At 46.6% G+C, this 26,648-nt stretch overlaps 3 protein-coding genes across 8 annotated transcripts in view; 2 read left to right on the plus strand and 1 right to left on the minus strand.

Annotated features, from left to right (window-relative positions):
• Positions 1-9,394, minus strand: part of LOC309536428 (uncharacterized protein) — a 24,094-nt gene extending 14,700 nt beyond the window's left edge. Inside the window, exons 1-7 of one of the 3 annotated variants that reach the window (XM_082230667.1) lie at positions 9,282-9,394; positions 7,990-8,081; positions 7,187-7,249; positions 5,297-5,376; positions 4,135-4,265; positions 2,876-2,942; positions 662-1,740 (exon numbers count right to left, since the gene is read on the minus strand). In XM_082230667.1, coding sequence (XP_082086793.1) covers positions 1,610-1,740; positions 2,876-2,942; positions 4,135-4,265; positions 5,297-5,376; positions 7,187-7,249; positions 7,990-8,063 — 546 coding nt within the window. In that variant the 5' untranslated portion in view covers positions 8,064-8,081; positions 9,282-9,394 and the 3' untranslated portion in view covers positions 662-1,609. Of the gene's footprint in view, positions 1-661; positions 1,741-2,547; positions 2,943-4,134; positions 4,266-5,296; positions 5,377-7,186; positions 7,250-7,989; positions 8,082-9,281 lie in introns of those variants that run through there. The other 2 variants (XM_082230668.1, XR_014221512.1) reach the window with 2 other exon arrangements.
• NMNAT1 (nicotinamide nucleotide adenylyltransferase 1) overlaps positions 1-17,754 on the plus strand; it is a 20,497-nt gene extending 2,743 nt beyond the window's left edge. Inside the window, exons 2-6 of one of the 4 annotated variants that reach the window (XM_082230480.1) lie at positions 10,261-10,313; positions 11,991-12,164; positions 12,793-12,976; positions 14,261-14,400; positions 14,812-17,754. In XM_082230480.1, the coding sequence (XP_082086606.1) occupies positions 12,047-12,164; positions 12,793-12,976; positions 14,261-14,400; positions 14,812-15,218 (849 nt within the window). In that variant the 5' untranslated portion in view covers positions 10,261-10,313; positions 11,991-12,046 and the 3' untranslated portion in view covers positions 15,219-17,754. Of the gene's footprint in view, positions 1-9,452; positions 9,550-10,260; positions 10,314-11,577; positions 11,896-11,990; positions 12,165-12,792; positions 12,977-14,260; positions 14,401-14,811 lie in introns of those variants that run through there. The other 3 variants (XM_082230478.1, XM_082230481.1, XM_082230479.1) reach the window with 3 other exon arrangements.
• Positions 17,755-21,659: 3,905 nt separating this feature from the next.
• Positions 21,660-26,402, plus strand: RBP7 (retinol binding protein 7). Its single transcript, XM_082233623.1, has 4 exons — positions 21,660-21,900; positions 24,285-24,463; positions 25,407-25,508; positions 26,104-26,402. The coding sequence occupies exons 1-4, from the start codon at positions 21,828-21,830 to the stop codon at positions 26,152-26,154; spliced, it is 405 nt and encodes a 134-aa protein (XP_082089749.1). The 5' UTR covers positions 21,660-21,827; the 3' UTR covers positions 26,155-26,402.
• Positions 26,403-26,648: the final 246 nt, after the last annotated feature.

Below are 26,648 nucleotides of genomic sequence, written 5' to 3' on the forward strand. Positions count from 1 at the left end.
CTTAATGAGGGTGATTTCTGTATAAGCATCCTCAGGATTTATTTAATTCCATTTATTAATCAGTTCCAATAAAATATTTCAAAGCCATTTCACAGTAAAAAGATTGTACTGCATGTTCCCTGGGGTAGTCAAAAGTCTTGGTTAGGAACTCTGACATGATCTAACTCTGAATTGTTTAATACTACTAGATCAGAAATGTAACTGCTTAAATTCATCCATTCCTGAAGACAAAATAGTTTTGAAATTTTTTTAAGGCTTCCTCAATACTTTCAAATTCATTGTGAAACAAATGTGAGGTTTGATAATACCGGGGAGAGAGAGTTCTACAGGAATTAGCTCCTCATTCATTGCTGATCACTAGATCGGCTGCTTTTAAAAAAGCAGAGTAAGATCTACTTCCAATCCAAACTTATTACATATTGCTAATTTCAATAGCACCTTCTTAATTTATATGTAACTCTGGTTTCCTCTTCACAACAACTCAACCCTGCTGTATAAAGGTAACAGCCCCATCCATTGCTCCATCCACTTTTTTCCAGTGCCTGTACACATATTTTGCCCCAGACCATGTCCTTCAGTGGCACATGGCCCCCAAAGCTTGCCCAGGGGAGAATGTGGCCCTTTCCTTGGAAAAGTTTGACCACTGCTGCAGTAGGTGGAGAAACCCAGTCTGATGGATGGGGTAATTAATTATTATTATTATTATTATTATTATTATTATTATTATTATTATTAATAGCTGGTGCCAGCTTTGTACTGTGGAGTCTGCTCACATGATGAAGAGATCCGCTTAGAAGCCATTTTGGCATATAATTTAATAATCCATTTGTGCGACAAGCTAAACTCCACACACACAATCACACACCCTAAAGCCAGGCCGTTATCTGGAGAGTTAGAGCCTCGCTTCCCAGGAATATACAATCTGACTATTTTAACAAACTGGAATTTTCAGATCGCCTCTACACAGCTGCCTGTCCCTTCAGCCTGGCGGGGGGTGGGGCGGGCAGGGAAGCTACCTGAAATCTTTCTGTTGGAGAAAAAAGCACCCTCCTAAAAACGTCCCCTTAAAGATAAAAGCAGCTGACTTGAGAACAGGCTACTCCCCTCACTTTGAAACTGGAGCTCTGGAGCATCGCCTTCTTCTGTCTCTTGTTCCATACCCGTTCCCATAGCAACCCTCTCCCAGTTAATCTGCTGTGAGGAGCTTCTACATTAAGTCAGGAGTACACATACAAAAGGAGGAAAAGGCTTTGAGGGCTTACAGTTTTGCTCCCTTCCCACAAAAAAAGTATCTGTGGATTTAAAAAAAAATATTATTATTTTTAAAATAGCAGAATTTTCTACAAAAAGATTTTGAAAGCCAACAGCCTCCCAGAGCTATCCTTTAAAAAGAATCCCGAAAGCCACAACTCCCCCACCTGCACCTCAAAAGGCTGCTTAATGAATAGTTAAAATCTTTGGCTATGAATATCTCCAGATCTGAAGGTCTTCCCACTGTGTCTGCTGCAGAGATCAGTCCGTTTCGAAAAGAGGGAAAGAACTGAAGGCAGTTTAGCAGGGCGCTCATCGTGGTAGGGGCAGACGAATCCAGCCCCTGGCAGATTACAGGTCAGATGTGCCACAGGCAGCCACACTCGGAGACTGGCTCGTAACAGATCCCCGTCTTAGTCTCTTTGTTCAGTATCAAGCCAGGAAAAACCACGTTCACAAGCCAAAATAGTCCCAGGACAGAGAAAAATGCTATAAAGGGGGGTGGGGGTGGATGCCATTAGAAGAAAAAATAGCACACTTTTGAATTTGCTGTGCAAGTGCAAAATCTCAGGAAAGACCCAAAACATTTCAGCTTTCTTTTCATTTGTTAAAGCTACTAGTCCTCACGATAGTGAGGAAACAACCGTGCGTGTGCGCGCAGGTGAAAAGTCAATCTTTTGTGTGCATGCATAAGGGTAAATGCAACTTGCTTTTTCTCTTTTGCCTAAATATTTGCTAAAACTCCCAAAACGGAACACATCAGCGTCTTAGTTTTGGATAGGCTTGTTTAAATAAGCATGTTTTGAGCAGGCACTGAAAAGAGTACAGTGAAGGTGCCTGCCTGGTGTCAATAGGCAAGGAGTTCTAAAGTAAAGGTGCCCCCACACTAAAAAAATTTGGTTTTTTTGCAACTGCGGAACAAGTATTATGTGGAACCTGTAGCAGTGCCAGTACCGCAGACTGAAGCAGTCAGGTCAGTGCATATGGGGTAAGATGCTTCTGCAAGTAAACTGGCCCCAAGCTGTTAAGGGCTTTATATGCCAATACAGTGGTACCTCGGGTTACATACGCTTCAGGTTATATACGCTTCAGGTTACAGACTCCGCTAACCCAGAAATAGTGCTTCAGGTTAAGAACTTTGCTTCAGGATGGGAACAGAAATTGTGCTCTGGCGGCGTGGCGGCAGCGGGAGGCCCCATTAGCTAAAGTGGTGCTGCAGGTTAAGAACAGTTTCAGGTTAAGAACGGACCTCCGGAACGAATTAAGTACTTAACCCGAGGTACACTGTAGTCACACCTTGAATGTGGCCCAGTAACAAACAGACCACCATTGCAGATCTCGTAAATCTCTGCTTTGTGCCTGCTGCAGTCTGAACAGTTTTGACCCACAAAGTGGATGCTATTCATGTTTAAACCAAAAACCTGCCATGTAAAATGAAAAATATGCATTTAATGTCACAGCCTAATTTTACCTTAGCATGTGGCCCTCCAGATATTATAGGACTCCAGCTTCCATCATCCCTGACTATTGGCCATGCTGATGAGAGTTGTCATCCAAAATATCTGGAGGGCACTAAGTTGAAGAGGAAGGCTGTTTTAGCGCAAAGAGGAAGCATGATACCTACCGGTTGATACTAGACTGCTCACCGAGAGAGTCACTGATAAGTAATAAAGCTCAGGGGTGGTTTTGGCCTATGGAAGACACAACAGTCCATTTATTAGAAAAGGAGCTTTTTTTAAAAAAAAATGTTAAGGTCCCATCTGCAGACTTGCAATCTAGTGAGATCCCATAAAGGTCAGAATAACAACCCCATGCATTGGGAGCGTGTCCCACTGTCTTCAAGACAGCCTACTCCCAAGTCAGATTGCAGATCAAGTAATAAATACCGGTATATGGAAAGACCGTCAAACCTCGGTGGTCTAATGTAATCCATTCTGGAAGATGGCAAAGTCAATGGAGAAAAAAGAGATAGAAAACTCCCTGGAAGCCATTTGGCTTCCGAAAATCATTCGAAAACCAGAGCAATTACTTCTAGGTTTTTGGCATTCGGGAGCTGAAACGTACGATAACGGAGGCGTTCAGGAACTGCTGTTTGACTGTACTAAAGAGTTATTAAGTTACAGCCCTTCCCTTATGACGTAGGAAGCTTCCTTATTCTGAGTCAGACCATTGGTCTATCCAGCTCAACATGTCTACACTGACTGGCAGCAGCTTTCTGGGGTTTTCAGACATGGAACATCCCTGAGCCTTCTGCATGCAAACAAGTGCCAAGTGCCCTACCACTGAACGATGATATAAGCAGCTCTTGAGCTCCAAAAACCCTGTGATCAACTCAAGAGCTGCTTATATGAGAGAACAAAACTTGGAATTCCTCCAGCCCAGAATTCCATTTTAAAACAAATTGTGTAGGACCTCTGGTTAGGGCCACCCAAAAGCCTCCCCTTATTCCGCTAGCTTGAAGGGTGGGGTAAGCTTTTCTTTTAGGCATGCCTAAATATAACAGGAAGGGACGTGGGTGGTACTGTGGGTTAAACCACAGTGCCTAGGACTTGCTGATCAGAAGGTCGGCGGTTCGAATCCCCGCAACGGGGGATTGGTTGGTCCCTGCTCCTGCCAACCTAACAGTTCGAAAGCATGTCAAAGTGCAAGTAGATAAATAGGTACCGCTCCGGCAGGAAGGTAAAAGGTGTTTCCGTGTGCTGCTTTGGTTCGCCAGAAGCAGCTTAGTCATGCTGGCCACATGACCCAGAAGCTGTACACCGGCTCCCTTGGCCAAGAAAGCAAGATGAGCACCGCAACCCCAGAGTCGGCCACGACTGGACCTAATGGGCAGGGGTCCCTTTACCTTTACCTTTAAATATAACAGAATCAGCAATTACTCACGCATTGTGTGGCTAAGGCAGTAAATACTATGTTGCAAACTCCTTTTGCAAAAGAGGCACCCCCAAAGATGAAGAAAGTGGTCTTCAGCTCCCATGTAACTGGTTCCAGCATGACCAGAAGCAAAGCCAGCCCTGAAAAGATGGGAGGGGGAGCATTAAGAGTGCTAAAAATGCACTTGCACAGAGAAAGGGAGGATACAGGGCTGTTGACAGGTCATGTAGCAAGTTAGGAAGCTGCCTTAGCTGGAGGCAGGCCACTATCCCATCTAAGTCTGTATTGTCTACACTGACTGGCAGCCGCTCTCCAGGGTTTCAGGCTGGGTTATCTCCCATCCCTCCTGGAGATGTCAAGGATCAAACCTGGGACTGTCTGCATGCAAAGTAGATGATCTGCCACAGAGCTATGGTCATTCCCCTAAACACAAAGTAAAATCCTAGTCCTCATGGTTCTGAATAAAAGGCTGATTTAAACACAGAAAGCTGCAGAGTCAGGCCACTAGTCCATGTAGCTCAGTATTGTCTACAATGACTGGCAGTAGCTCTCCAGGGTTTTAGACAGGGGACACCCGCAGCCCAACCTGGAAATGCTGGGGATTGAACCTGGGACTTTCTGTATGCAGAGTTCAGCAGCTGGCTTATGTTTGATGTTTCAAGAAATTGTAGGATATTTCAACTACAAATGCACATCACAGAAATACAAAACCTCCAAGTTCCAGCTGCCTTGCTTAACAGCCACAGATTTACCTAGAAGCTTTAAAAATAAAAAAAATGCCAGCTGTCATTTCACGTTTCTTGTGGCAATGAGTTTCACAGCTTAATCCAGCATTCTGCAGTGATGCACACCTGGACTCCTAATATTTGCCCCCAGTACTACCTTGATGACAGTGGGCAGCTTCAAGGAAAGGCTCCCAAATGGAGAGTGCAAATGAGCGACAACTCCCGGGTGGTTGTCCCTCTGCCCGTGCAAACCCTCCATTTGGCCCCGTTCTGTGCACCGAGAGACCCTCAACTGCCTTCAGTATACAACCCCTTAAATTGCACCCTTGCTAGCCTTGACATATTAAAAAAAACATGCAAATTCTGGATGAACAAAATCCTTCTGGGCACATAATTTAGCCCACCAGGCAATGGCAAGAGAGCCAGACAAACCATGGTTTACCCACCAATGGTGAAGAACGTGAAGATGATGCTTCCAACCAGATTGTAGAGGAGGGGCAAACCACAGTAATGAGATGATCTAGGTCTGGAAAAAAAGGGTTGAGGAACCACTGTGGATCTTGAACCAAATGGTTTGGGTCAATATGTGCTTCTTCATATATAGCCTGGGATGTATACACACCCAAAAGTTTGCACCAGGGTAATTCCAATGGTTTGCCAAGAAAAGCTTAATTCCTCCACCTGTATAAATTATGCCCATTTCCATATATTTGTCCATTATTTGCATTAATTCATGCTAGTTCAGGGCAACAAAGCTCTTCCTTTGGCAAGTCCTGGTCTCCCTTTTGGTTTCATCCTTGCACTTTTACATCTGCCTTGGCCACCTTACGAACTAGAAACTTGATTCTTGTATCTTTAATCAGAAGCTGTGGGTTCTCTAGATGCTAAATTCTGTGCTGGCTATTGATATCTGTACTCACAGTTGCAGGATACAAATAGCCCTGCTTTTTTGTATATCACAGAGCCAGGAGTGCAGGTTAGGAGCAGAGGAAGCAGCCTCGTATCTGGTCATCTGGACCAGTGTTGCCTGCTCTGTCTGGCAGCCACTCCGCAGGGGCTCAAGCAGAGAGAGGCCTTCCCCACCACCTTGTAACTGGTGATGCCGGGAGTGGGGTGAGGTTGAACCTTGGACCTTCTGCAACTGCAACTCAGGCTAGAGGCCAAATGCATCTCCTCAGTCCTCTCTTTGAGTTCCTCAGGACTACCTCCTGGGGTAGCCCTCCTTATGCCACTGGGAAAGCGTTTTGTCCCCCAAATGTGGCTGAACTACAACTCCCATCATCCTTGTCCATTGGCTGTGCTTGCTGGGGCTGATGGGAGTTGCAGTCCATCTGGAAGGCCACAGGTTCCCGCACCTGAGCTAGACCAGTGTCGTTTCCTGCAACTGACTTCTCAAGATGTTAGGCAGGGATTCTCCAATTCGTCAAGGACTTTTGCACAGCACTTGTTGAGAGATCTAAACAGAAGTGCAATCCACATCCTTTCTGCCACATGTGGCCCTCCATCTCTCTCTGAGCCTCAGGCATCCCCTCCCCACACAACACACCCTCTCCCCAGCCCACATCCCTCACTGGCCTTCCTTGAGTGTTTTTGCCTGGTTGGGATGTGTCCTTCCACTCTGTTCATGCCTCTTGCTTGGCTGGATGGTGTGTGAGTGTGTGCAGAAACTAGCCTGTGGTGCATTGGTAAAATTTGCATCTGTTGCTCCGCCCACCACTAGCATGTGGCCCCTGGAAGATTTCCCAGAAGGAGATGCGGCCCTCGAGCCGAAAATGTTTCTCTACCACTGTTTTACATCAGGAATGAGGAGCCTGAGTCACCCTCCAGAAGTTGTTGGACTCCAACTCTCATCATCCCCAGCCAGCATGACGTATGGTTTGGGATGATGGGAGTTGTAGTCCAGCAACACCTGGAAGGTGGGCTCCTTCTGCTTTTGATGCACCTTCCTATCATAATGGCACCTTACACAGGGCCTGGTGACCATAGTCCCTGAAGCTGTTAACGTAACCCCAAAACAGTCCCACAGAAACTTCCCGTTGAATTTTCAGCCCTTCAGGTTTGGAGTTTGAACCCTCAGCCCGTCAAGGGGCGAAAGACCCGATAGCCTCCTTGCCAACAGAGATTTAAACCAATAAAGACACCCAAAACCAATTCCAAAATCTTCATGGGCCAGGCTGCGAGCTCTCTCTTCTCAACGTCACCACCTCGGGATATTCCAGCCAGCTCCCCCCACGTTCTGGAAGGTACGCAAAGGTGTTGAGAGTCGTCGCAATCAAGACAGGTGGATTTTTTTAAAAAAATAATAATAATCAATAGAAATGTCCCTTGCTTTGTACCTTAGCAAGATGTAGAGCTGGAAAATGAAAGCAGCAATTCCAAGGGCAAATATTGCAAACTGCCTAAGGGGGGGGGGGGAGAGAAAAAACAATGGCATTTGTTTATTTTTATGTTATGGCATCTATATCCCACCTTTCCTTCAAGGAGCTCTAGGTGTGGCGTGCTTGGTTTACATCCTCCCCATTTTTATCCTCACAACAGCCCTGTGGGGTAGGTTAGGTGGAGGTACACACCAGAGTCACACCCAGTGACCTTTGTGGCTGAACACGGATTTGAACCCTGGCCTTGCCTAGCTCCTAGCCCAACACTCACAACACGCTGTTACCTGTGGAGGCTGATCCAATAGAGTGCTGTCCCACCAACCTCAGCTTCTCCTCAGGAGGATGGGGAGGAAACTAGAATTCTCTGGCTCTGCTTGTCATTGGCTCTGGCCCCACTTATTGTTCAACTCCCTGCCTTCTGCCCCACTGGTCCCAGTGCACACTAGTCACCTGCCAACCCTTGGGGGAAATCTCCCGCAGTTCCATAGTTCTGGCGGTCACTTGCAAGCAGTGTGGTAAGTGGCAGGTTTTTTTTCTTGCAACCCAACCACCGAAGCCATCAAGGAGCAGCTTGGTGGGTAACATTGGACCAGCCTCCTCTCCCCAACCCCATGCTTATCCAGATGCACGTTGCATTGCAGGGGGTTGGACTAGATGACCGTTGGGGATCCCTTCCAACTCCATGATTCTACGATACACCTCCCAACAGTCCCAGCCAGCACAGCCCAAGATGCTGGTACGCCCGAGATAAGGGTTCTTACAGTCTGAGTCGGTGACGCTTTGGGAGCCGTCGGCTGAAGTGGTAGGCTGTGTGAGCTAGGCAGAAATGGATCATAGCGGATCTCCCGAGAACCTGGGGAGGAAGAGCAGAGTCTCCCCTTAGGATCAGTGGGTTGGTTCTTCTGGAAATTTAATGCAAGACCAGAAGCCTACCCAAATACCAGTTCTTTGCCCAACTTTGGCCTTACAGATTTTGGGGGTCAGTCTCCAGGCGCCTCACGCTACATCTCCCATCGGAGTGGTTGGCTGGAGCTGATGGGAGTTGTAGTCCAAAACATCCAGAGGGCACCAGGTTTAAAAGAGGATTGAAACATATTCATGGAGGAGAGGGCATAAGTGGCTATCCGGGATGGTTATGCTCTACAACTGGATATTACTACCCACAATGGCTATGCTCTCCCTCCATGTAGGAAGCAGGATGCTGGTTCCTGTGCTGTTGTGCTGGGGTCATGCTTTGGGTCTCCCCAGAGGCATCTAGCTGGCCACTGCCTCCTCAGGGAGCACATAATAGCATATAAAAGGTAAAGGGACCCCTGACCATTAGGTCCAGTTGTGGCCGACTCTGGGGTTGTGGCGCTCATCTCGCTTTATTGGCCGAGGGAGCTGGCGTACAGCTTCTGGGTCATGTGGCTAGCATGACTAAGCTGCATCTGGCAAACCAGAGCAGCGCACAGAAACACCATTTACCTTCCCGCCGGAGTGGTACCTATTTATCTACTTGCACTTTTGATGTGCTTTCGAACTGCTAGGTTGGCAGGAGCTGGGACCGAGCAACGGGAGCTCACCCCGTCACAGGGATTCGAACCGCTGACCTTCTGATCGGCAAGTCCTAGGCTCTGTGGTTTAACCCACAGTGCCACCCGTGTCCCTTAATAGCATATAAGTAACATTTAATTAAAACAGGGCTTCTCAGAAATGAGTTCTTGAGCATGTACAGAGGGCCTCTACCTCACAATGCATATTATGTGTGTGGTTATGGTTAGAGACATCTGAGGGAAGGAATGGTATGTATATTTAATATTAGAGTGGAGGTGGGGTGATAATTGCATACATTGGATATTTAGAAATCCTCAACATCCAAGAGAGGTAGTGTTCCTGAGTATGTGAAGAGTTCATATAAGCAGGACTGAGTCTTCCTCCTCATCTACAGAAATCTACAAGGAGGAGGGAAAGAGGTGGGAAAACTGACAGCTTCCACCCGGGGGAGACTCCCGGGACAGTTTCTGTTAGGGAACTCGGCCCCTTCATCATTTCCTTCCCGTTTTAACCTTACCAGCAGCACCAGATGCCTCGATGAGGTTCAGCACCGCCTGGCCAAGCCGCCACTTGCAGCTTCTCTGCAGCCTCAGTGGTCGGGCTTTCTCGCCGCCGCCGTCTTCCTCCGGCCCCTGGATCGCCCTCTGCGCGGCCCGCGTAAGCCCCCCGCGGATCGCCCTCCCGCGCGGCCGCTGCTCATTCCTCTAAAGGCAGGCGACCCGGTGCAGGCGGCGGCAGGCAGCATCGCCTGCTGCCTGGGAGCTTTCAGCTGATGGCTCGATCAGGTTACAGGATCGCTTTCATTCATTCCCCCACGTTTCTAGCCCGGGGCGGAGCTCTGAAGACTACAATTCCCATCATCCCTGCCTATTGCCCTTGCTGGATGGGGCTGGTGGGAGTTGAGAATCCAGCAAACACACGGGAGGGACCGGCAGGATCCCCATCTCTGAACTAGGCCACCCGCTGCCTTTCCTCCACCACAAAACTCTCTTGGCATCTTCTAATGCAAGGACTCCAGCTTCCACCACTCTGGGGTCTAATGGGAAAAGTTCCAGGGCAGGGGTTCCAAAACATTTTCTCACTTGACAATTGCTGAGGGTTTTGGTGGAACGCTTAAATTATTATTCCACTGTAGGAACCGCAGTGCGCTGCTTTGACGTTGGTGGGTTTGCTTGTTTTGCAATGAAGCAGCATGTGAATTTTATGAAATAAAAAAAATTCAGTCAACAAATAGTGGAACTTTATGTTTGCAGATTAAAGGGCAGTTTTGAAAGTGGGAGTCCAAGGCTTGAGGCCTGTGGGATAGGGCCCAATCCAAAACAGTGTGTTTTCTTTAAGGCCCTGCTGGAATTCTCAGTGATTTATTTACTGCCTGGGTAGCGTTGGAAAAGTTGGGCTCTGAAACTGGTTTTGAATAAAACCAGTGTGTTTTCTCATATGTGTTGCGTATATCTGAAATTGTTCGTATTTTGCTTAATTTATTCTGATTTTGCTAGAGAAGGGGCAAAAAGCTACAAGGCAACATTGGAAAGCTGCCAGCTACAAATTGGTAAGAGTCTGCGTAATGTTTGCACATTTAACTGTGGCAACGCAGTGCAGTAGAGCTATAGTTCCCTGTGCAAGGTTCGATCCATGCTAGATTTTTGCAAGTGGTGACATGAGAAAAGGACGCAAAGAAGAGCAGAAAAGTAAGAGGAGGTTGAAAGTGAGGAGAAGTAAAGGAAACAATGTTAGAAGGGATAAAAGAAGAGAGATGGTTTTTTCTCCTACATTGAAGTTGCAACAACTTCACATCACTCATCTGTGTCACAAGCTCAGATGCATCTCTTGGTTGCAACTAATTGTCTTGCCCCTTTTGAAAGGGAGAATGAACATCCTGTTTATTCTCCAGTTGACAACTGTCTGGTTATTTCATGAGGAAAGGGTTTTTTATTGTATTATTATTATTATTATTATTATTATTATTATTATTATTATTATTATTTTAGTGCTTATACAGTCATACCTCGGGTTAAATACGCTTCGAGTTGAGCGCGTTCGAGTTGCGCTCCACGGCCACCCGGAAGTAATGGAGCGCGTTACTTCCGGGTTTTGCCTCATGCGCTCAAAGTGACGGCATGCGCAGAAGCGGCGAAAAGTGATGCGCGCATGCACGTGCAGACATGCCGTCACTAGATACGTTTACCTCTAGATGAGAACAGGGCTCCGGAATGGATCCTGTTCTTATCTAGAGGTACCACTGTATGTTGTAAACTGCCCTGTGATCTTCGGATAAGAGGTGGCATGTAAATAAAATAAATAAATAAATAAATAAATAGCCTGGGATCTCCTTCACACAAAAGCAGATTTCCCAACTGATGAGCTACAGTGGTACCTTGGTTCTCAAACGCCTTGGTACTCAAACAACTTGGAACCCAAACACTGCAGACCCAGAAGTAAGTGTTCCAGTTTGCAAACTTTTTCTGGAAGCCGAACATGCTCTGTTTTGAGTGTTACATTGATTTGAGTGCCACGCTTCCGTTTTGAGTGTTACTGACTCTGACTGAAATCTTACAGAGAACACGGAGAGAAAATGGCTGCTACTTATAAGGAGAATGAGTCACATGTCAGAGTGAGTCAACAGTTAGCAGTTAGGCCTGAATAACTTTAGTAGGCCCAAATGATTGTGCAGTCCCAGGACTTCCCAGCCTGCTTTGCTGCTTCTGCTCTCATGTGTCTTTGTCACATGACACAATGGTCTCGTTAAATTGCTGTTTTAGGGGTTGTTTTTAAACAGGCATGGGTAAACTCCGGCCCTCCAGATATTTGGGACTGCAATTCCTATCACCCCTAGCTAACAGGACCAGTGGTCAGGGATGATGGGAGTTGTAGTCCCAAACATCTGGAGGGCTGGAGTTTGCCTATGCCTGTTTTTAAAAGTCTGGAATGGATTAATCCATTTTGCATTACTTTCTATGGGAAAGTGTGCCTTGGTTTTGGAACGCTTTGGTTTTGGAACGGACTTCCGGAATGGATTAAGTTTGAATACCAAGGTACCACTGTACAGTCTTTTGCTCAACCCACAATAGCACAGGAAGCTACGTGGTACTGAGACAGATTGTTGGTGCTGCCTTTTGTGCGTCTGCATGACGGTAACTTCTGCTTAGCCTCTTGTATTTCAGATATATACATATATAATTGCTTCCTTTGAAACTGAACCTGAACTCCTCCCTCTCCTCGCTTGCAGCGTGCGGTGGCGTTGACTCAGGCTTCCCACTGCATCTGTGGCTCCAGCCAAGTCAGATGGAGAATTCGGACGACAGGACTGAGGTGGTGCTCTTGGCCTGCGGGTCCTTTAACCCCATCACCAACATGCACCTCCGACTCTTCGAACTGGCAAGAGACCACCTGCATGAAACAGGTAACCCCTGCTGCTCCTTTGAGGACCAGCTCGGAATCCTACTTTATCAGTCTAATAATAATAATAATAATTTTTATACCCCACCCTCCCCAGCCAAGGCCGGGCTCAGAAATATATACAGAAATAACTGAAATAGTTTGCTGGTTTGTGTCATCGTTTATTGTTTATTTTTTATTGGTTAGGAGGGAGGAGGGAGAGGGCAAAGAAAGCTGGTGGCGAATAATCTATAAAATATTGTTCAGCTGAGCTACCCCTTGGGAAGCTGTTAAGTCTCCACTTTTTGTTCACCAGTATACTGCCTTCTTGAAACACTTGTCACGATGTTATTTCAATACAGTCATACCTCGGGTTACAGCCGCTTCAGGTTGCATTTTTTTCGGGTTGCAGACCACTGAAACCCGGAAGTACCAGAACAGGTTAATCCCAGGTTTCGGTGGTCGCGCATGCGCAGAAGCACCAAATTGCAGCATGCGCAGACGCAGGTTGCGGACGTGCATCCCGCACGGATCATGTTCGCAACCTGAGCGTCCACTGTACTGGTATTCAACGAAATGGCAATTTATTGCACAGCCCTAGTCCATCGTCCCAACAACCCCACCCTTTGGCTCTTGGCTTTTGTTGCATTCAGGGAGATACAAAGTGGTGAAAGGGATCATTTCACCTGTGGGCGATGCATACAAGAAGAAAGGCCTCATCAGCGCAAGACACCGAGTGACTATGGCGAGGCTCGCGACGGAGAGCTCTGACTGGGTGGAAGTGGATGACTGGGAGAGCAACCAAAAGGAGTGGCAAGAGACCATCAAAGTCCTCAGGTATTGCCAGGGCTGGGTGTGTGCCAGTGTAGCTCAGCGGTAGGGCACCTGCTTTGCATTCAGAGGGTCCCAGGTTCAATCCCAGGCATCTCCAGGTAGAGCTGGGAATGTCTCCTGCTTGAATCCCTGCAGAGCCGCTGCCAGTCAGAGTAGAAAACACTGAGCTAGGATCTGATTCAGTATACAGCCAACCTTCCAACAAGCTTTTTAAGTGGGGATGTGTCACAGCCTGCATCTGTATTTGAATTACTTTTAGACAATGTTTTTAGATGTTTTCATGGTTTTGAAAGCATACCAGACCCTGTTTAGCTTTGTGATGTGCTATAAGGGTGGTTTTTTTTTGCTGCAACACTAGGTTTTTTACCGTTTGCCATGCTGGTCTCCTTAGGGAGGAAGGGTGGGGTATAAATGCTTAATAATCCTCTCCTCCCCCTCCCTTTTTACTTTTTTCCTCCCTCTCTATTTTCTCCTCTCTCCTCCCCCCACTTCTCTGCCCCCCCTTCAATCCCACATTGCCTCAAACTGACTGGAAATATCTCAGAAATGTCTCAAACTGACTGTAATTGACCTGCATGAAGGTTTCCACAATATGAAAACAGAGACACTGGACGTACTCTTGTTGCTTATGGAAATATTTTAATTAAAACATTTTTTAAAATAGAAATAAAAACAAATGTTCAATAATGATGATGATACTGTTGTTGTTGTTTTTCTTCTTCTTGTTGTTAATAATAATAAATAGTACAGCTTCCTATGTCTGAAGAGTTGGCCGTAGCTCAGTGGTAGAACCTATACTGTGCATGCAGAAGGTTTGAGGTTCATTTTCCTGCAATCCCAGGTAGCTGGATCAATCTCCAGCAGCAACAGAAATGGAAGCCCTGCCTCCATTCCACTCCCCATACTTTGCTGCTTCCCCTCTCTCTGATTCTAGATTGTAAGTCCCCCTGCAACAGTCTATTCTCCTATTGTGTGTTCTAAATCTGGGGTAGAGAGCTGTCTATGAGGCACTACGTTAGCCTTCGGCAGCCTGCTGCTCTCTAGATGGTTTGGACTACAACTCCCATCAGCCCCAAGCAGCGAGGTCATGATACGCGGGAGCTGATGGGAGCTGGAGTCTAAAACATCTGGAGGACAGCCAGACCGGTGAAGGCTGTGCTGTGTGTTCATGCAGTGCTGTATTTGCAATAGATAAGAATGGGGAGTTTTTTTCCCAAGGGATCCAAAAGAGAAAAACATATCACCACACCCACTTTCGCTTTTTAAAGTCATCCTTTTGTGTCACAGGTATCACCAGCAGAAGCTGAAACGTTCGTGTCTCGCTAACAGCTTTGATGAAGTAGCTTCTTTGAACAAAACGGGGCGGAAGAGAAAACGGGAATCGGGCAGGCAAGTCCCCGTCAGCCGGAATCAACCCCTAACAAAAGGTTCATTTAATATCAAAATTGTAGTGAGCCAGCCATCTCGTATCCAGCATTGCTTGGAAATTCTAAGGGGGGGGGGACCCAGTGTGGTGTTGAAATCAGTAGTTAAAATCAGTGCAGTTTTGAAAGGTTCAGTCCGCCAAAGAATTGTGGGAAGTGAAGTTTGTTGAAGGTTCTGAGAGTTGTTAGAAGACCTTCTCCCAGAGCCACAGTTCCCAAAAGGATTTAACTATCAATCCCTGTTCCCAGGGAACTCTGGGAATTGTAGTTCTGTGAGGGGAATAGGGGTCTTACTAACAACTCTCAGCACCCTTAACAAACAAAATACAACTCCCATGGTTCTTTGAGGTAATTTGTGACTCTCTAAAATGGCTTCTAACCCAATAATAATTCCTGTCCCTCCCATTTTGCTAGGTGTCTCCCCTCAGCTGAAGTTGCTCTGTGGGGCAGACATCTTGGAGTCCTTTGCAGTCCCCAACCTCTGGAAAGCAGAAGACATTGTGGAAATTGTGGCCAACCACGGCATGGTGTGTATTAGCAGGGTGGGAAATGACGCCCAGAAATTCATCTACGAATCCGAGGTGCTGTGGAAGCACAAGGAGAGCATCCACGTGGTGCAGGAGTGGATTGCCAACGACATCTCTGCCACCAAGATCCGGAGAGCCTTGCGGAGGGGCCAGAGCATCCGATACCTGGTGCCAGACACAGTTCGAGCTTACATCAAGCAGCACGACCTGTACACTGCAGAGAGCGAAGATCAGAATTCAGGAGTCATCCTCGCTCCGTTTCAGAGATACACGAGGGAGGCCAAAAATGATTGAAGGCATGGTGGCGGGGCTGGTCCATATGGGCAGGTGGGGTGCTGGCCTGCCAGCTTCAGTCTTGATTCCTCCAAACCCCTCCTTGCTATAGAGTTCCTGGCTGTCACATTCCTCCTCTTTAGTTTCAGTGATGCCCCTTGTAGAACACAACAGCAAGGAGGATGAAAGCAACATTGGAGTGAGTTGGCTCTGCCTGTCATTGGCTGTGGCTCAGCCTATCATTGGCTCTGCCTCCGCTCATCGCTGGATGGCATCACTGAGACTACCTTACGCCCCACCAGTCCCAATGGGCACTAGCCCCCATAGAATTTGAACAATCCATCTTTAGATGGGAGAGGGAGGAGAGAGAGGGAGAGTTTTATCAGCTTAGAGTTTTATTAGTGTGTTTTATCAGCTTAGCATTGTCACAGCCTCCAAAGCCATCCCCATGCATGCCAGGGACTGGGGCCTTATGTAGTTGCCAGATGATGTGTCAAAATCACACACACAGAGCTTCTCAGCCTTTCTCAGCATCTTCATTGGTGGAAACCAGCAAGTGATTTTTTTTCATGGCACAATTGCCTGAGAGTGCCCATGGGTTGAGCTGAGGATCTGGCTGCTGGTGAAGAGGTTGGCAACCAACCCAACTATGTGAACCTGAATCCCAAGCATTGCAGAGGCTTCTATTTAAACACACGAACAACAGGCCTGATTGTAATGCACCAGCACTTCTCTTCTTTAGGACAGGCCTGCAGAACTTTGGGCACTGAGGTTCGACAGAACCCTTCTGTTCTTTGCTGCCCCAGGCAGGCAGCGAGACTGGGAGGTTTTTTGAGCCCACCATGAGCCCGTATATACAACACACGGTGTATCACCACCTGGGTGGACCAGGAGTTAGTCAGGTCTGTTCTGCTGTCCCCTTGAGCTGCTAAGCACCATTGTGCAGCCTCTGGCCTCCCACAGAGGTAAAATCTGCAGAACAACTGTGACTAAAGGGTGGAAGGGACACGCCCATATCTGATTGAAATCTGGCATCTTGGCAACAAGAGCTGAATGCTTGCTTTATTACTTTGAATTTCTTTGATTCTAAGAATATGTGATTGACTACTCTTCCTGTGTGCAAACTGGTCACATAGCCCTTGTCCACTCTAAATGCCACCTAGAATTTGAAGTGCCTTGCAGGTTCATCAGCTCCTACATTTCACAGAGTGGCATTCTCCTCCTCTTGTTTGTTTGTACCCCTGCCCCTCCTTTCCCAACTGTGGTTGCAGACTCCGTTTTGCAGGTAACAATGATGACTGTGAACTGAATGTATCACACTGAGCCTGGTGGTCAGAATTACATTTCCACCAGTTTTAATCCTAACCATGGTTAGCTCAAACCAGAGTTTGCACACCCAGTTCCAACCTAGCTGCAGACTCTGAATTGCAGATAGCTATGGTAAGCTATCAATGCACAGGTAACTATGGCTGGCTCCCAAAGGAAACAGATAAGGGAATATGTGACGAACAGAGGAGGAAGAGCAAGAACCAAGAGGAGGTGTTCCGTCTCCTCTCCAGATTTCCTCTACATGAATGCATATTGGGAAATGCTTTTCACAGAAAGACTGCATGCCTTTGAATCTTTTAGCTCTGTTGGTTCAGGCCTCCAACAGAAAAGAAAAGAAAAATCAACAAAGCTTTGTTCCTCTTAAACTTCCATGACTCACACATCAATTGAACAGAATTTTTGTGCGTTCCCCCCCCCAGCACTGTCATGTGATTCAAGAAATAAACTATAGGGGCTATTAAAAGAGATCTCAAAAGATGTTGTAGCATATACCACCGCCACCCTGAGGTGATGTTATTAAATGATACTGGGATTTGCATGAAGAAAGAACATAGAATATTAGTAATTTAATTTAGCTGGAGCAAGAATGTTCCTTGTAAAAACAAGAGGAGAAGAACAACAGGAAAAGGAAAAACTGTGACAATGTGTTAGCAACCTGCAATTATTGCCGTTCAACAAAGCAATCACAAGGCGATAATGCATTTATTGTATGTTATATTTTGTAAGATTGGGGAGAATGATCACATACTAGAGAAAGAACAACGCACAAGAAAACCTACAAAGGCTATCAATGTTGTTATGTTTCACATAATGGGTGTAACAGATGAGGATTTGTCTTTATTCAGTTACTGAATGTTCTTGTATATCGTGTGTGTGTGTGTGTGTGTGTGTGTGTACACAAATACCCGTTTCAATTTTTGGTGACTTTCTTTACAATTATTATTTTTAAAATGAATAATTAACAGGAACAGAACAGGGTCAAGAGTTTTTTTGTTTACGGTCAGCTTTCATTGCAAAATCGCACTTTGCCCTCCCCACAGCTGCACAACCAACCCTTTAAAATCATAATGCTGTAGTGTGAGAGCGTTTGCGTGTGTGCCCCTGCACTTTACCTCTGCAACGCTAGAGAGGCGCTGTGCATGAGCCAGGAGATCAACATGTTATATTTTGATAACTTCCTTGCTCAACAAGTTTAGAATATTACAATAAAATCAGTTTGACGAAATCAGTTCACAAGCTGTGTGTGTTCCTTTTGCACTGGGATGGAGGGCCTTTCCCTTCTAGGCAACTTTCCTGGGGCCGCATGCCAGTGGTGGGCAGAGCAACAAATATAAATTTTACCTTTGTATAGGGGACTAGTTTGTACACCCACCCACACCCTCGCTTCTCCATGCTCCCATCAAGGCAAGGCAGGAGCATGATCAGAGCTGAAGGACATAGTCCATCCAGGCAGAAATGCATGAGGAGGGGGTGAAGGAAGGACAATGAGAAGCATGGCCTGGGGGGAGGTGTGGCCTATCAAGAATCCCAGGGGCCAGATAGACAGGACTGGAGGGCCTCATTTGACACCTGGATCTAAGAAAAAAGTTTTCTTCCTTGTTAGAGAAACTCACCAAATCAGCTCAGCCAAGCAAGACTATGGGTTATGTTTGGCTAAGGGATATTGCCACTTGAATTTTCAACAAATCCCAAGTCCCTTTATATATTAGAGGGACGAAGAACCATTTTTCAGCCTGAGGTTCACAACCTCCCAGGGCCATGTTCCAGTGGTGCATTGAGACAAAGGCACAAGTGGGTGAATCAGAGGTCCAACGGTCATTTACTCCAACCCCTTGCAATGCAGGAATCTCAACACTCAGCTCCCTTTCCAATTTAAAGCCACACCAGACCCTGCTTAGCTTTGCAAATGTGCTATAAGTTTTATTGCTACACTACTAGGAGAACTGAATATAAGTGTTACCTTTGTACCAGAAGCTAGTTCCCATATGCACTGACACACCACACTCTGCGTGCGCGCGCGCGCACGCACACACACACACACACACACACAACCATCTAGGCATGCAAGAGGCACCACAGCCCATAACGGGTGTACGTGTAAGCGAGTGCACGAACTATTTTGATTAAAAATCAAGACTGTTCCCTTTTTCTTATCCCATGAGGTAGAGAACAATGGTGCACGAAAGACAGGAAGGCGACTCTGAGGTCTGGTATTGCAATCCCAGATGGTCATGCAACTTGGAGAGACTTGGGAGGACCAGAAATGTGGTCAGAGTTCGAGGTCTCTACTTCTGCAGAGGTTGCTAAATTGTTAAGGGCACCGGGGTGTTTGCCCACTCAAAATAGTCTGATTAACTTGAGTTTTATGCCCCACCCCCATATATATATATAAACTTTGGCTGTAGCATATTGCAGAGCAAAGGTAGCACATGAGAGTTTATTCATCCTGTTATCTGCTTAGCCTTATCTAAACATAAGAACAGCCAAGTTGCTGGATCAGGCCAAAGGCCTATCTAGTCCAGCATCCTCTTTTCACAGCCATGTGCCTCTGGGAATCCTGCAAGCAGCACTGCAAGCGCAACAGTACTCTCTCCACATGTGGTATTCAGAGGCATACTGCCTCCAGCTGTGAAGGTGGGGCATCTGATTATGTTCAAGTTTATAGTACATAAACAGGGTGCAATGCACAGGCTGAAGGGCCTTTGTCACTGCCTAGAGGACCAAGGACCAATGGGTATTTGCAGCTGTTCTTCCCAATTAAATGGGCCTTAGATTGGAAGGACAGATTCTGAAGCTGAGGCTCCAATACTTTGGCCACCTCATGAGAAGAGAATATTCCCTGGAAAAGACCCTGATGTTGGGAAAGATGGAGGGCACAAGGAGAAGGGGACGACAGAGGACGAGATGGTTGGACAGTGTTCTCGAAGCTGCCAGCATGAGTTTGACCAAACTGCGGGAGGCAGTGGAAGACAGAAGTGCCTGGCGTGCTCTGGTCCAGGGGGTCACGAAGAGTCAGACATGACTAAATGACTAAACAACAACAAGATCCAGGTGAGACATAAGTAAGCCCTTCCGCATATGGGGCACAATCGGCTTGTGGAACTCATTGCCACAAGGTGTGGCGGCAGACCCTAACTTAAGGGATGAGAAAAATGCATGGACCTGTCCAATGCTAACCCTACTCGGAGTAGACCCACTGAAACTGATAGCCATGGCTAACATAGGCCCATTTATTTCTGTGGGTAGGACCTGACTGGATACAACCTTATTAGTCTTTATGTGGAGCTTCCATCTTGTGAGGCAGTCTACCTTTAATTGTTATTACTTTAATTGTTATTAATCAGTACATGGATAGCTCCATTGGTTAGATCATGGTGCCGATAATGCCAAAGTTGCAGGTTTGATCCTTGTAAGGGACAGCTGCATATTCCTGCACTGCAGGGGGGGGGGTTGGACTAGATCAGGGGTCTGCAACCCGCGGCTCCGGAGCCGCATGTGGCTCTTTTACACCTTTGCCGCGGCTCCGGGGTGGATACTAGCGAGGGGAGGAGGCGCATTGTGCGCCCCGACACTCCCCACTGTGGCGGGTGCTGTACTGGCTGTGACGTCGCATGGGGGCGGTGCGTGCGTTAGTCACGCACCGTCCCGACGTCACCTTCCCGCCCGCCCGCCCACTACATTGTAAGGGGCATGTACGCTGGTCACTGCATTGAAGGGGAGTGAAGAACACACACACAAAAAAAAGGTAACTTGTTAATTTAACGTTTATTTTTATGAGGAGGAGTAATTCTGAGGGGTCAAACAAAGAAATAATAAAAAAGTGACAAAGAAGTTATTTTTATAATGACGAGTTTTGCGGCTCCCAGTTTTTTTTTCTTCAGAAACGGGTCCAAGTGACTCTTTTTTTTTTCTTTTCAACTTAATTTTTTATTAGTTTTCATCAAACATACATTCCAATACATTCATTGTATTAATACATCTCATACATAACATTAGCTCTGTTGAGCTTTGGACTTCCTTCCTCCCCTTCGGTAAGTATCATATATTTTCATTATGTCATGTATTTTATACATTTATCTATTTGATCATAAGCTGTTGAAGTTAATCAAATCCTGCCAGTGTCTTTAACCAAGTGGCTCTTTTTGTCTTAAAGGTTGCAGACCCCTGGACTAGATGATCCTCAGAGTCCCTTCCAACTCTTACTGGAGGTTTTTTTAAAAGTTGCTTTGCATACAATTCTGTAGCAGAGGAGGGAAACAGCAAAGGCCTCTTTTCTGGCCTCCCATAATCATCTGACTGGCAACTGCTGGAAAGGAGATCCTGGTTAAGACTAAGGCTGGGGAGCCTGTGGCCTTCCAGATGGTGGGATTCCAACTCCCATCAGCCCCTGCCAGCAAGGCCAATGGTCAGGGGTGATGGAAACTGTAGCCCCAAAAACACTGAATAGGCCAAGGTGCCGATAATGCCAAGACTCCCTGGAAAGAGTCTTGAACTGAGTCTTGGGCACCTTCTTGTACCCGTATTAGCTCTGGGTAAATTGGGATATAAACTGCCTTTGCAGAAGTAGTTTACAGTGGTACCTCCAGTTAAGAATTGAATTCATTCCGGAGGTCCGTTCTGAACCTGAAACTGTTCTTAACCTGAAGCACCACTTTAGCTAATGGGGCCTCCTGCTGCTGCTGCGCCGCCGGAGCATGATTTCTGTTCTCATCCTGAAGCAAAGTTCTTAACCCGAGGTACTATTTCTGGGTTAGCAGCATCTGTAACCTGAAGCGTCTGTAACCTGAGGTCCACTGTACCTCCAAATGCCAAATGCTGGGAAGTGACCGTGGGGAAGCTCCGTGGTCTTCCCAGAGGCACCCTTGGCTGCCCACTGTCGGAAGCAAGACACTGGGGCTTGGAAGGACCTTTGTCCTAATCTCTGGCAGGGCTGCTCGGAAGTTCTCCCACGCCACCAGTTTTGAGAGAGACCCAGATATGACCCACATTAAGACCAAGAAGAGGTTAAAACTCTCCTCTTGCCTCCTCCCCACCCCGTGACTCATGGAACAGTCACTTTTAGTTCTGAAGAAAAGATTTCAAATAGCTTGAACTTTCCCCTCCAAAGTCCCAGCTGCAGCAGATTCTGGGCCACCCCTCCAGTAGATTGGATCACACTCCCATCACCTTCAGCTGTGAGACCTATCCTATTCTCTCTCTATATATATATCTAGAGAGAGAGAGAGAGAGAGAGGAGGGTCTGCAAAGGTCCAGTTAGCTTTGGTGGTGTATTACCGGTAGGTTTGTTTGTCTACTTCAGCCATGCCTGCTGATTTCAATGGCACCTGGAACCTTGTCAGCAGTGAGAACTTTGAAGGCTACATGGTGGCCTTAGGTAAGCTGAAATATAGTTTGATTTTTCTCTTCCTCTTTGATTATTTGCTTTATGTTGGAAACTGTTCCTCTGTGTGCAGAATGTCCCCCACCCCGCCCCTTTCCTCAGCCAGAAGCTGTATATGTAGTTGTTTGAACTCTGTTTTGATTTTTGTTTTTATTATAAAAAAAGTTTGTATCTAATCACTGCTGGTTCTCAACTCTGAGTTCCTTGAGTTATTTACTCAGAAGTAAGGTCTGTTGAATTTGGGGCTTGGCTCCTGAATAAGTATGTGCAGGATTGCTGGTTTCCCTAATGTTGAATTGAGGAATCCAAGCATTCTGTATCTTGGAGGATTAACTACATGTATTTCTGAATGGAAGTCCCTTTCCAGGCAAGGAGCTGGAGTTTGTTCTCCCTCCCCTGCTTTGCCATTGTAACAACCCTGTGACGTAGACCTACATCAGTGAGTATAGGAGTTTATTTTGAAGGAAGAGCTGGGCAAATTCAAAGTCTCCTTCTGTTTCTGTGCAAGGATGTAATTTGCTGGAAACACTTGGTGTTTCAAATAAATTGAATGCATTTTATAGGGGAGAGGCCAACACCTTGGTGATCATCTGAGCTTATGTGGGAGTTAATATTATCCAAATTGCTTCTTGGTGTCGTTCTGGGCACACCTGGTCTTCTCAACCTTCATTCTCTAGCTAAAATTAGGATTACTGTACAGTCTCCTTAGTGAGTTGTCTCAACAACAGTGTTTGGCAACACAAGTGGGTCAGGTCTGGAATGTTTGCAGCCCTGTGCTTATGAAGTATACAAGCTATTGAGCTCAGGGCAGCCACACACACACGGCTTCCTTTTTTTCACTCAACAACCTTGTCAGGTATGGTTAGGTTTTGAGAAAATATTGCATAATGAGACCTCAAAGTGGAGAGTTGAACTAGGGCTCTATCATTTCAAATCAAACACAGCAACCGCTATGCCACACTGGCCCCACAGCAGATACTAGTTCACCTACGTTGACAAAGAACCAATTCCAAGTGGCTAGACCAGTGGTTTTCACCCGGGGGTGCCTTGAAATGATGGTCAGGGGGTGCCGCAGGCAACCTTGGCCTCTGTCCCTCTTTCCTTCCCTCCCTCCTCTGACGCCCCCTCATGTCTCTGCCTCCCAAAGGCTTGCACAACTGTTTGTTGCAGCAGCCCTGGCTACAAGCAACACAGGCAAATGGTGCCTTTGGGGCTGGGCAGGGGGGGCTGGTTGCCAGGAGCTGAGGCGGCTCAGAGATGGGGGGGGGGCTGCAGGGGCTGCCTGGAGGACTTCCAAGAAGAGGGGAGAGGAGGTTGAGGGAGCACTCCACAATCTTCTGTGCCAACCTAAAAGTTTGCAATAATGTTTCCCAATAATTCAGACAACGCCTGACCCATTTATTTTGGCTCAAATGAGTAACCTTATTTCAACACTGGGCTGAAGAAGTTGAGGAATTGATTTCACACTTGCCACACTTTCCTGAATGAGTTGTTTCAAGAACATGTATTTCTCTCCCACCACCCTCTAAACACTTTTTAACAAAGCTAATTGCTCTCCATCAATCCTAAGGAACGGGTCTTCTTATCAGTCTGCCAACTTCCAATTTTCAAAGGCAAAAGTGGTCTGACCAGGACTCAGATTATCTAGGTTTGGGCAGGTGAGGGGTGGAGTGGGAATTTAGTGGCAAATCTGGAAGTTCAAGATCCCTTCATGATGGTCACAGTCACACCCCTTTTATGACTAGACAGCCTTATAAGATGTATTAGTGATGCCTTGCAACCAGCAATGCAGATGTCACTGTGTTGCCTTTCAGATAGATATACCATTTTCTGGGGAAAGGATTCGAACTGCCCCATTATATTATTTTGCAATGACTTTAAGTTGTGCTTTCTTTGAAGTTCCATTGCACAGAACAGAATATCCACACCATTCTCTTGAAATGAAAGCACCTTGTGTTTTCAGTGTTTATAAGTGCCTGGCTTCTGCAACAAGGAAGTGGCATCCATTTCATGCTGATAGGGCAGCTCTGGAAGGCTGCAGGCATGGACCCTGTGACAGAAATAGTAATGGATCTTTGACCCCATCCCCCATGACCCTGGACCACTATACCACTGGGTGGGAAGTAGCAGTTGTGGCATAGCTGAGTGGTAGCATGTCTGCTTTGCATGCTGTTGGTCTTGGGTTCAGTCCCTGGCATCTCCTGGTATGGCATGGAATTTCCTCTGGCTGATACCTTGGAGAGCTGTTGCCAGTCAGCGTAGATAGTGCTGAGATAGATGGGCCAGTGGTCTGACTCGATAAAAGCCAGCTTCCTGTGATCGGAAAATCAAATGTGTTCTGTCTAAATAACCTGGATGCAACTTCTCTCCGTGCAAAGGTATCGATTTTGCCACCCGCAAGATAGCCAAAATGCTGAAGCCTCAGAAGGTCTTCAAACAAGATGGGGACTCTTTTTCCATCAGCACAACCAGCACTTTCCGCAGCTATTTAGTCGAGTTCAGGATTGGAGAGGAGTTTGAAGAAGACAACAAAGGCTTGGACAATAGAAAATGCAAGGTACTGAGGACTGGAGAAAGCCTCTCTAAGCAGGCAGCTTTAACTGAAATAAACTTGCCATCCTCCCCCCCCCCTCCAGCCAGGAAGGGGTGTGGATGCATGCATGCAGGATGTCGGGGGGGGGGAGCAGGATCCAATAATTTGTGGTACCCAGTTCTTGCTTATCTATGAGTGCATTGTGATATTATACAAGTATGGGTCAGAACACTGCATAGCCTGACTTTCTGGCCACTATACTGATAAGCTCAGGCTGGTGGACAGCATTGTTAAAAAAGAATCCAAACAAGAGCATCCTGGGTGGTACAATGGGACAGTGCATCTGGCTCTTAACCAGAAGGTTAGTGGTTCGAGCCCACCCAGGGGCAGAATTCCTGCATTGCAGGGGGGTTGGACTAAATAAATAGAATCCAACTCTATGATTCTATTAAAACAACGTGTATTTTCCAGCACTGTCCTCTTATTTTTCAATACTTTGGCTATGTACACACTGCACCTGTGAAGCCTTTCTTCCTCGCTCCACAGAATTATGGGCACTGTAGTTTAAAGGTTGCTGGGAATTGTGCCCAGAATTCTTTGAGGGAACGAATGTGCTTCATCAAGGTGTACACACCATAACCTTTTTTGCTCTTCTGTTCATCTGGATGCTACTTTCAAGAACCCTCAGCTTGCATTAATTGTTATGGGCTTATTGTAAGCTGCCCTGTTAGATGGTGGGGCGTAAATCTAAACTTTATAACAGGGCCAAGCTAGCCATTGTTGGGGTGGGAGCAAAATGGGCCCATGGAAAGTGTTTCTGACACAGATAGTTTGGAGGGTGGCCCTGCCTCTTATCTTCCTTCTCCTTAGTCTCTGTGTTGCCCTTGTATAATCTGTTGACCCTTGGAGCAGAACCTGAGAGATCAACTGCGCCTTGAATATTTTTGACCCCTCTCCTCCCCTGCAGAGTGTGGTTAACTGGGACGGCGACAAGATTGTTTGTGTCCAGACTGGAGAGAAGAAGAACAGAGGCTGGACCCACTGGATTGAAGGAGATGACCTGTACTTGGTAAGTTGTTACAGGGGTGTATAGCTAGGGTTGCTTTGGAGGTCAGCCAGCTAGATAGATACTCTGGAGCCAGGGGATGTTGACTCTGTATGTTTTGCATATGGGTCTTCCTGTTTGAAGGCCCCCCTACCAGCACACCTCAGCCATGTTTAATGCTTGAGATAGCCAGTGAGTCCTCTGGCCTACTCTCCCCTGTCCCCCTGCCCAATGTGAGCAGCAAGGGGCTTTTAACAGCTGTTGCATCAATAGCTTACGTGTTCTTCACTTGGGATGGGAGTTGGCAGCCAAGGTCTCTGCTATTTATATGCACTGGGGAGAGAGCTAATGAGCCTTTTGCCTCGGTGGGACTGAGTTGGCCAATGGGTAAAGCCTAAGCTACTGCTACATTTAGGTCAAAAATCTGCTTTGCATGCAGAAGATCCCAGGTTCATTCCCCAGCATCTCCAGGTAGGGCTGGGAGAGACTTCCTGTCTAAACCCCTGGAGAGCTGCTACCAAACAGTGTAAGCAATACTGAACTAGATGGACCTGTGGGTTTGATTTGGTGTACAGCAGCTTCATGTTCTCTTGTTCCTAACGGATGTCTCCTTGTGCAGGAACTCCGATGTGAAGACCAAGTAAGCAGGCAGGTTTTCAAGCGAGCGTGAAGTTGATTCCTGCGATATCCCCCAAATGACAACAGCGCAGAGAACCACATACAGGAGCGTTTATGCATAGTGGCACTTCAGACGTGGAGTGCTAACTGAAAAGGCAGCTTTACAGGTCAAACCTTCTTCCTCCACCCCGGTGCTCTTTTTGTAAAAGCATTTCAACCTGATCCTTTGGAACAAACGTAACTGTTAACCTGCACTAACCACGTAACTTCATTAAAAAAAAAAATGACTGTTTGCAATACTACTTAGGAGTCTACAGCTTTTTGTTAAGAGTACTGTACTATTTTTCTAAAAATGCCCTTTGGGGATATAAGACTATATATGTGGAATTCTCGGTTGCAGGTGTGTGTATACCTATGCTAACTGCACACCATACATTCAAAGCACCGCTTTAAATATCCATTGCCTTCCCCCAAATATTTTTGGGAGGTGCAGCTTAAGTGTCTGGGACTTGCAGGGTTCTGTCCAGTGTGTGACAGGGGCAGGGG

The sequence above is a fragment of the Podarcis vaucheri genome, assembly GCF_965113315.1.
Source record: "Podarcis vaucheri genome assembly, chromosome: 7".
Classification (NCBI taxonomy): domain Eukaryota; kingdom Metazoa; phylum Chordata; class Lepidosauria; order Squamata; family Lacertidae; genus Podarcis; species Podarcis vaucheri.

Bases quoted from the DNA above. Each gene is read 5' to 3' on its own strand.
- RBP7 (XM_082233623.1), top strand. From the start codon at position 21,828: ATGCCTGCTGATTTCAATGGCACCTGGAACCTTGTCAGCAGTGAGAAC. The intron at 24,464-25,406 runs GTACTGAGGACT...CCTCCCCTGCAG, and splicing joins TGGACAATAGAAAATGCAAG to AGTGTGGTTAACTGGGACGG. The intron at 25,509-26,103 runs GTAAGTTGTTAC...CTCCTTGTGCAG, and splicing joins AAGGAGATGACCTGTACTTG to GAACTCCGATGTGAAGACCA.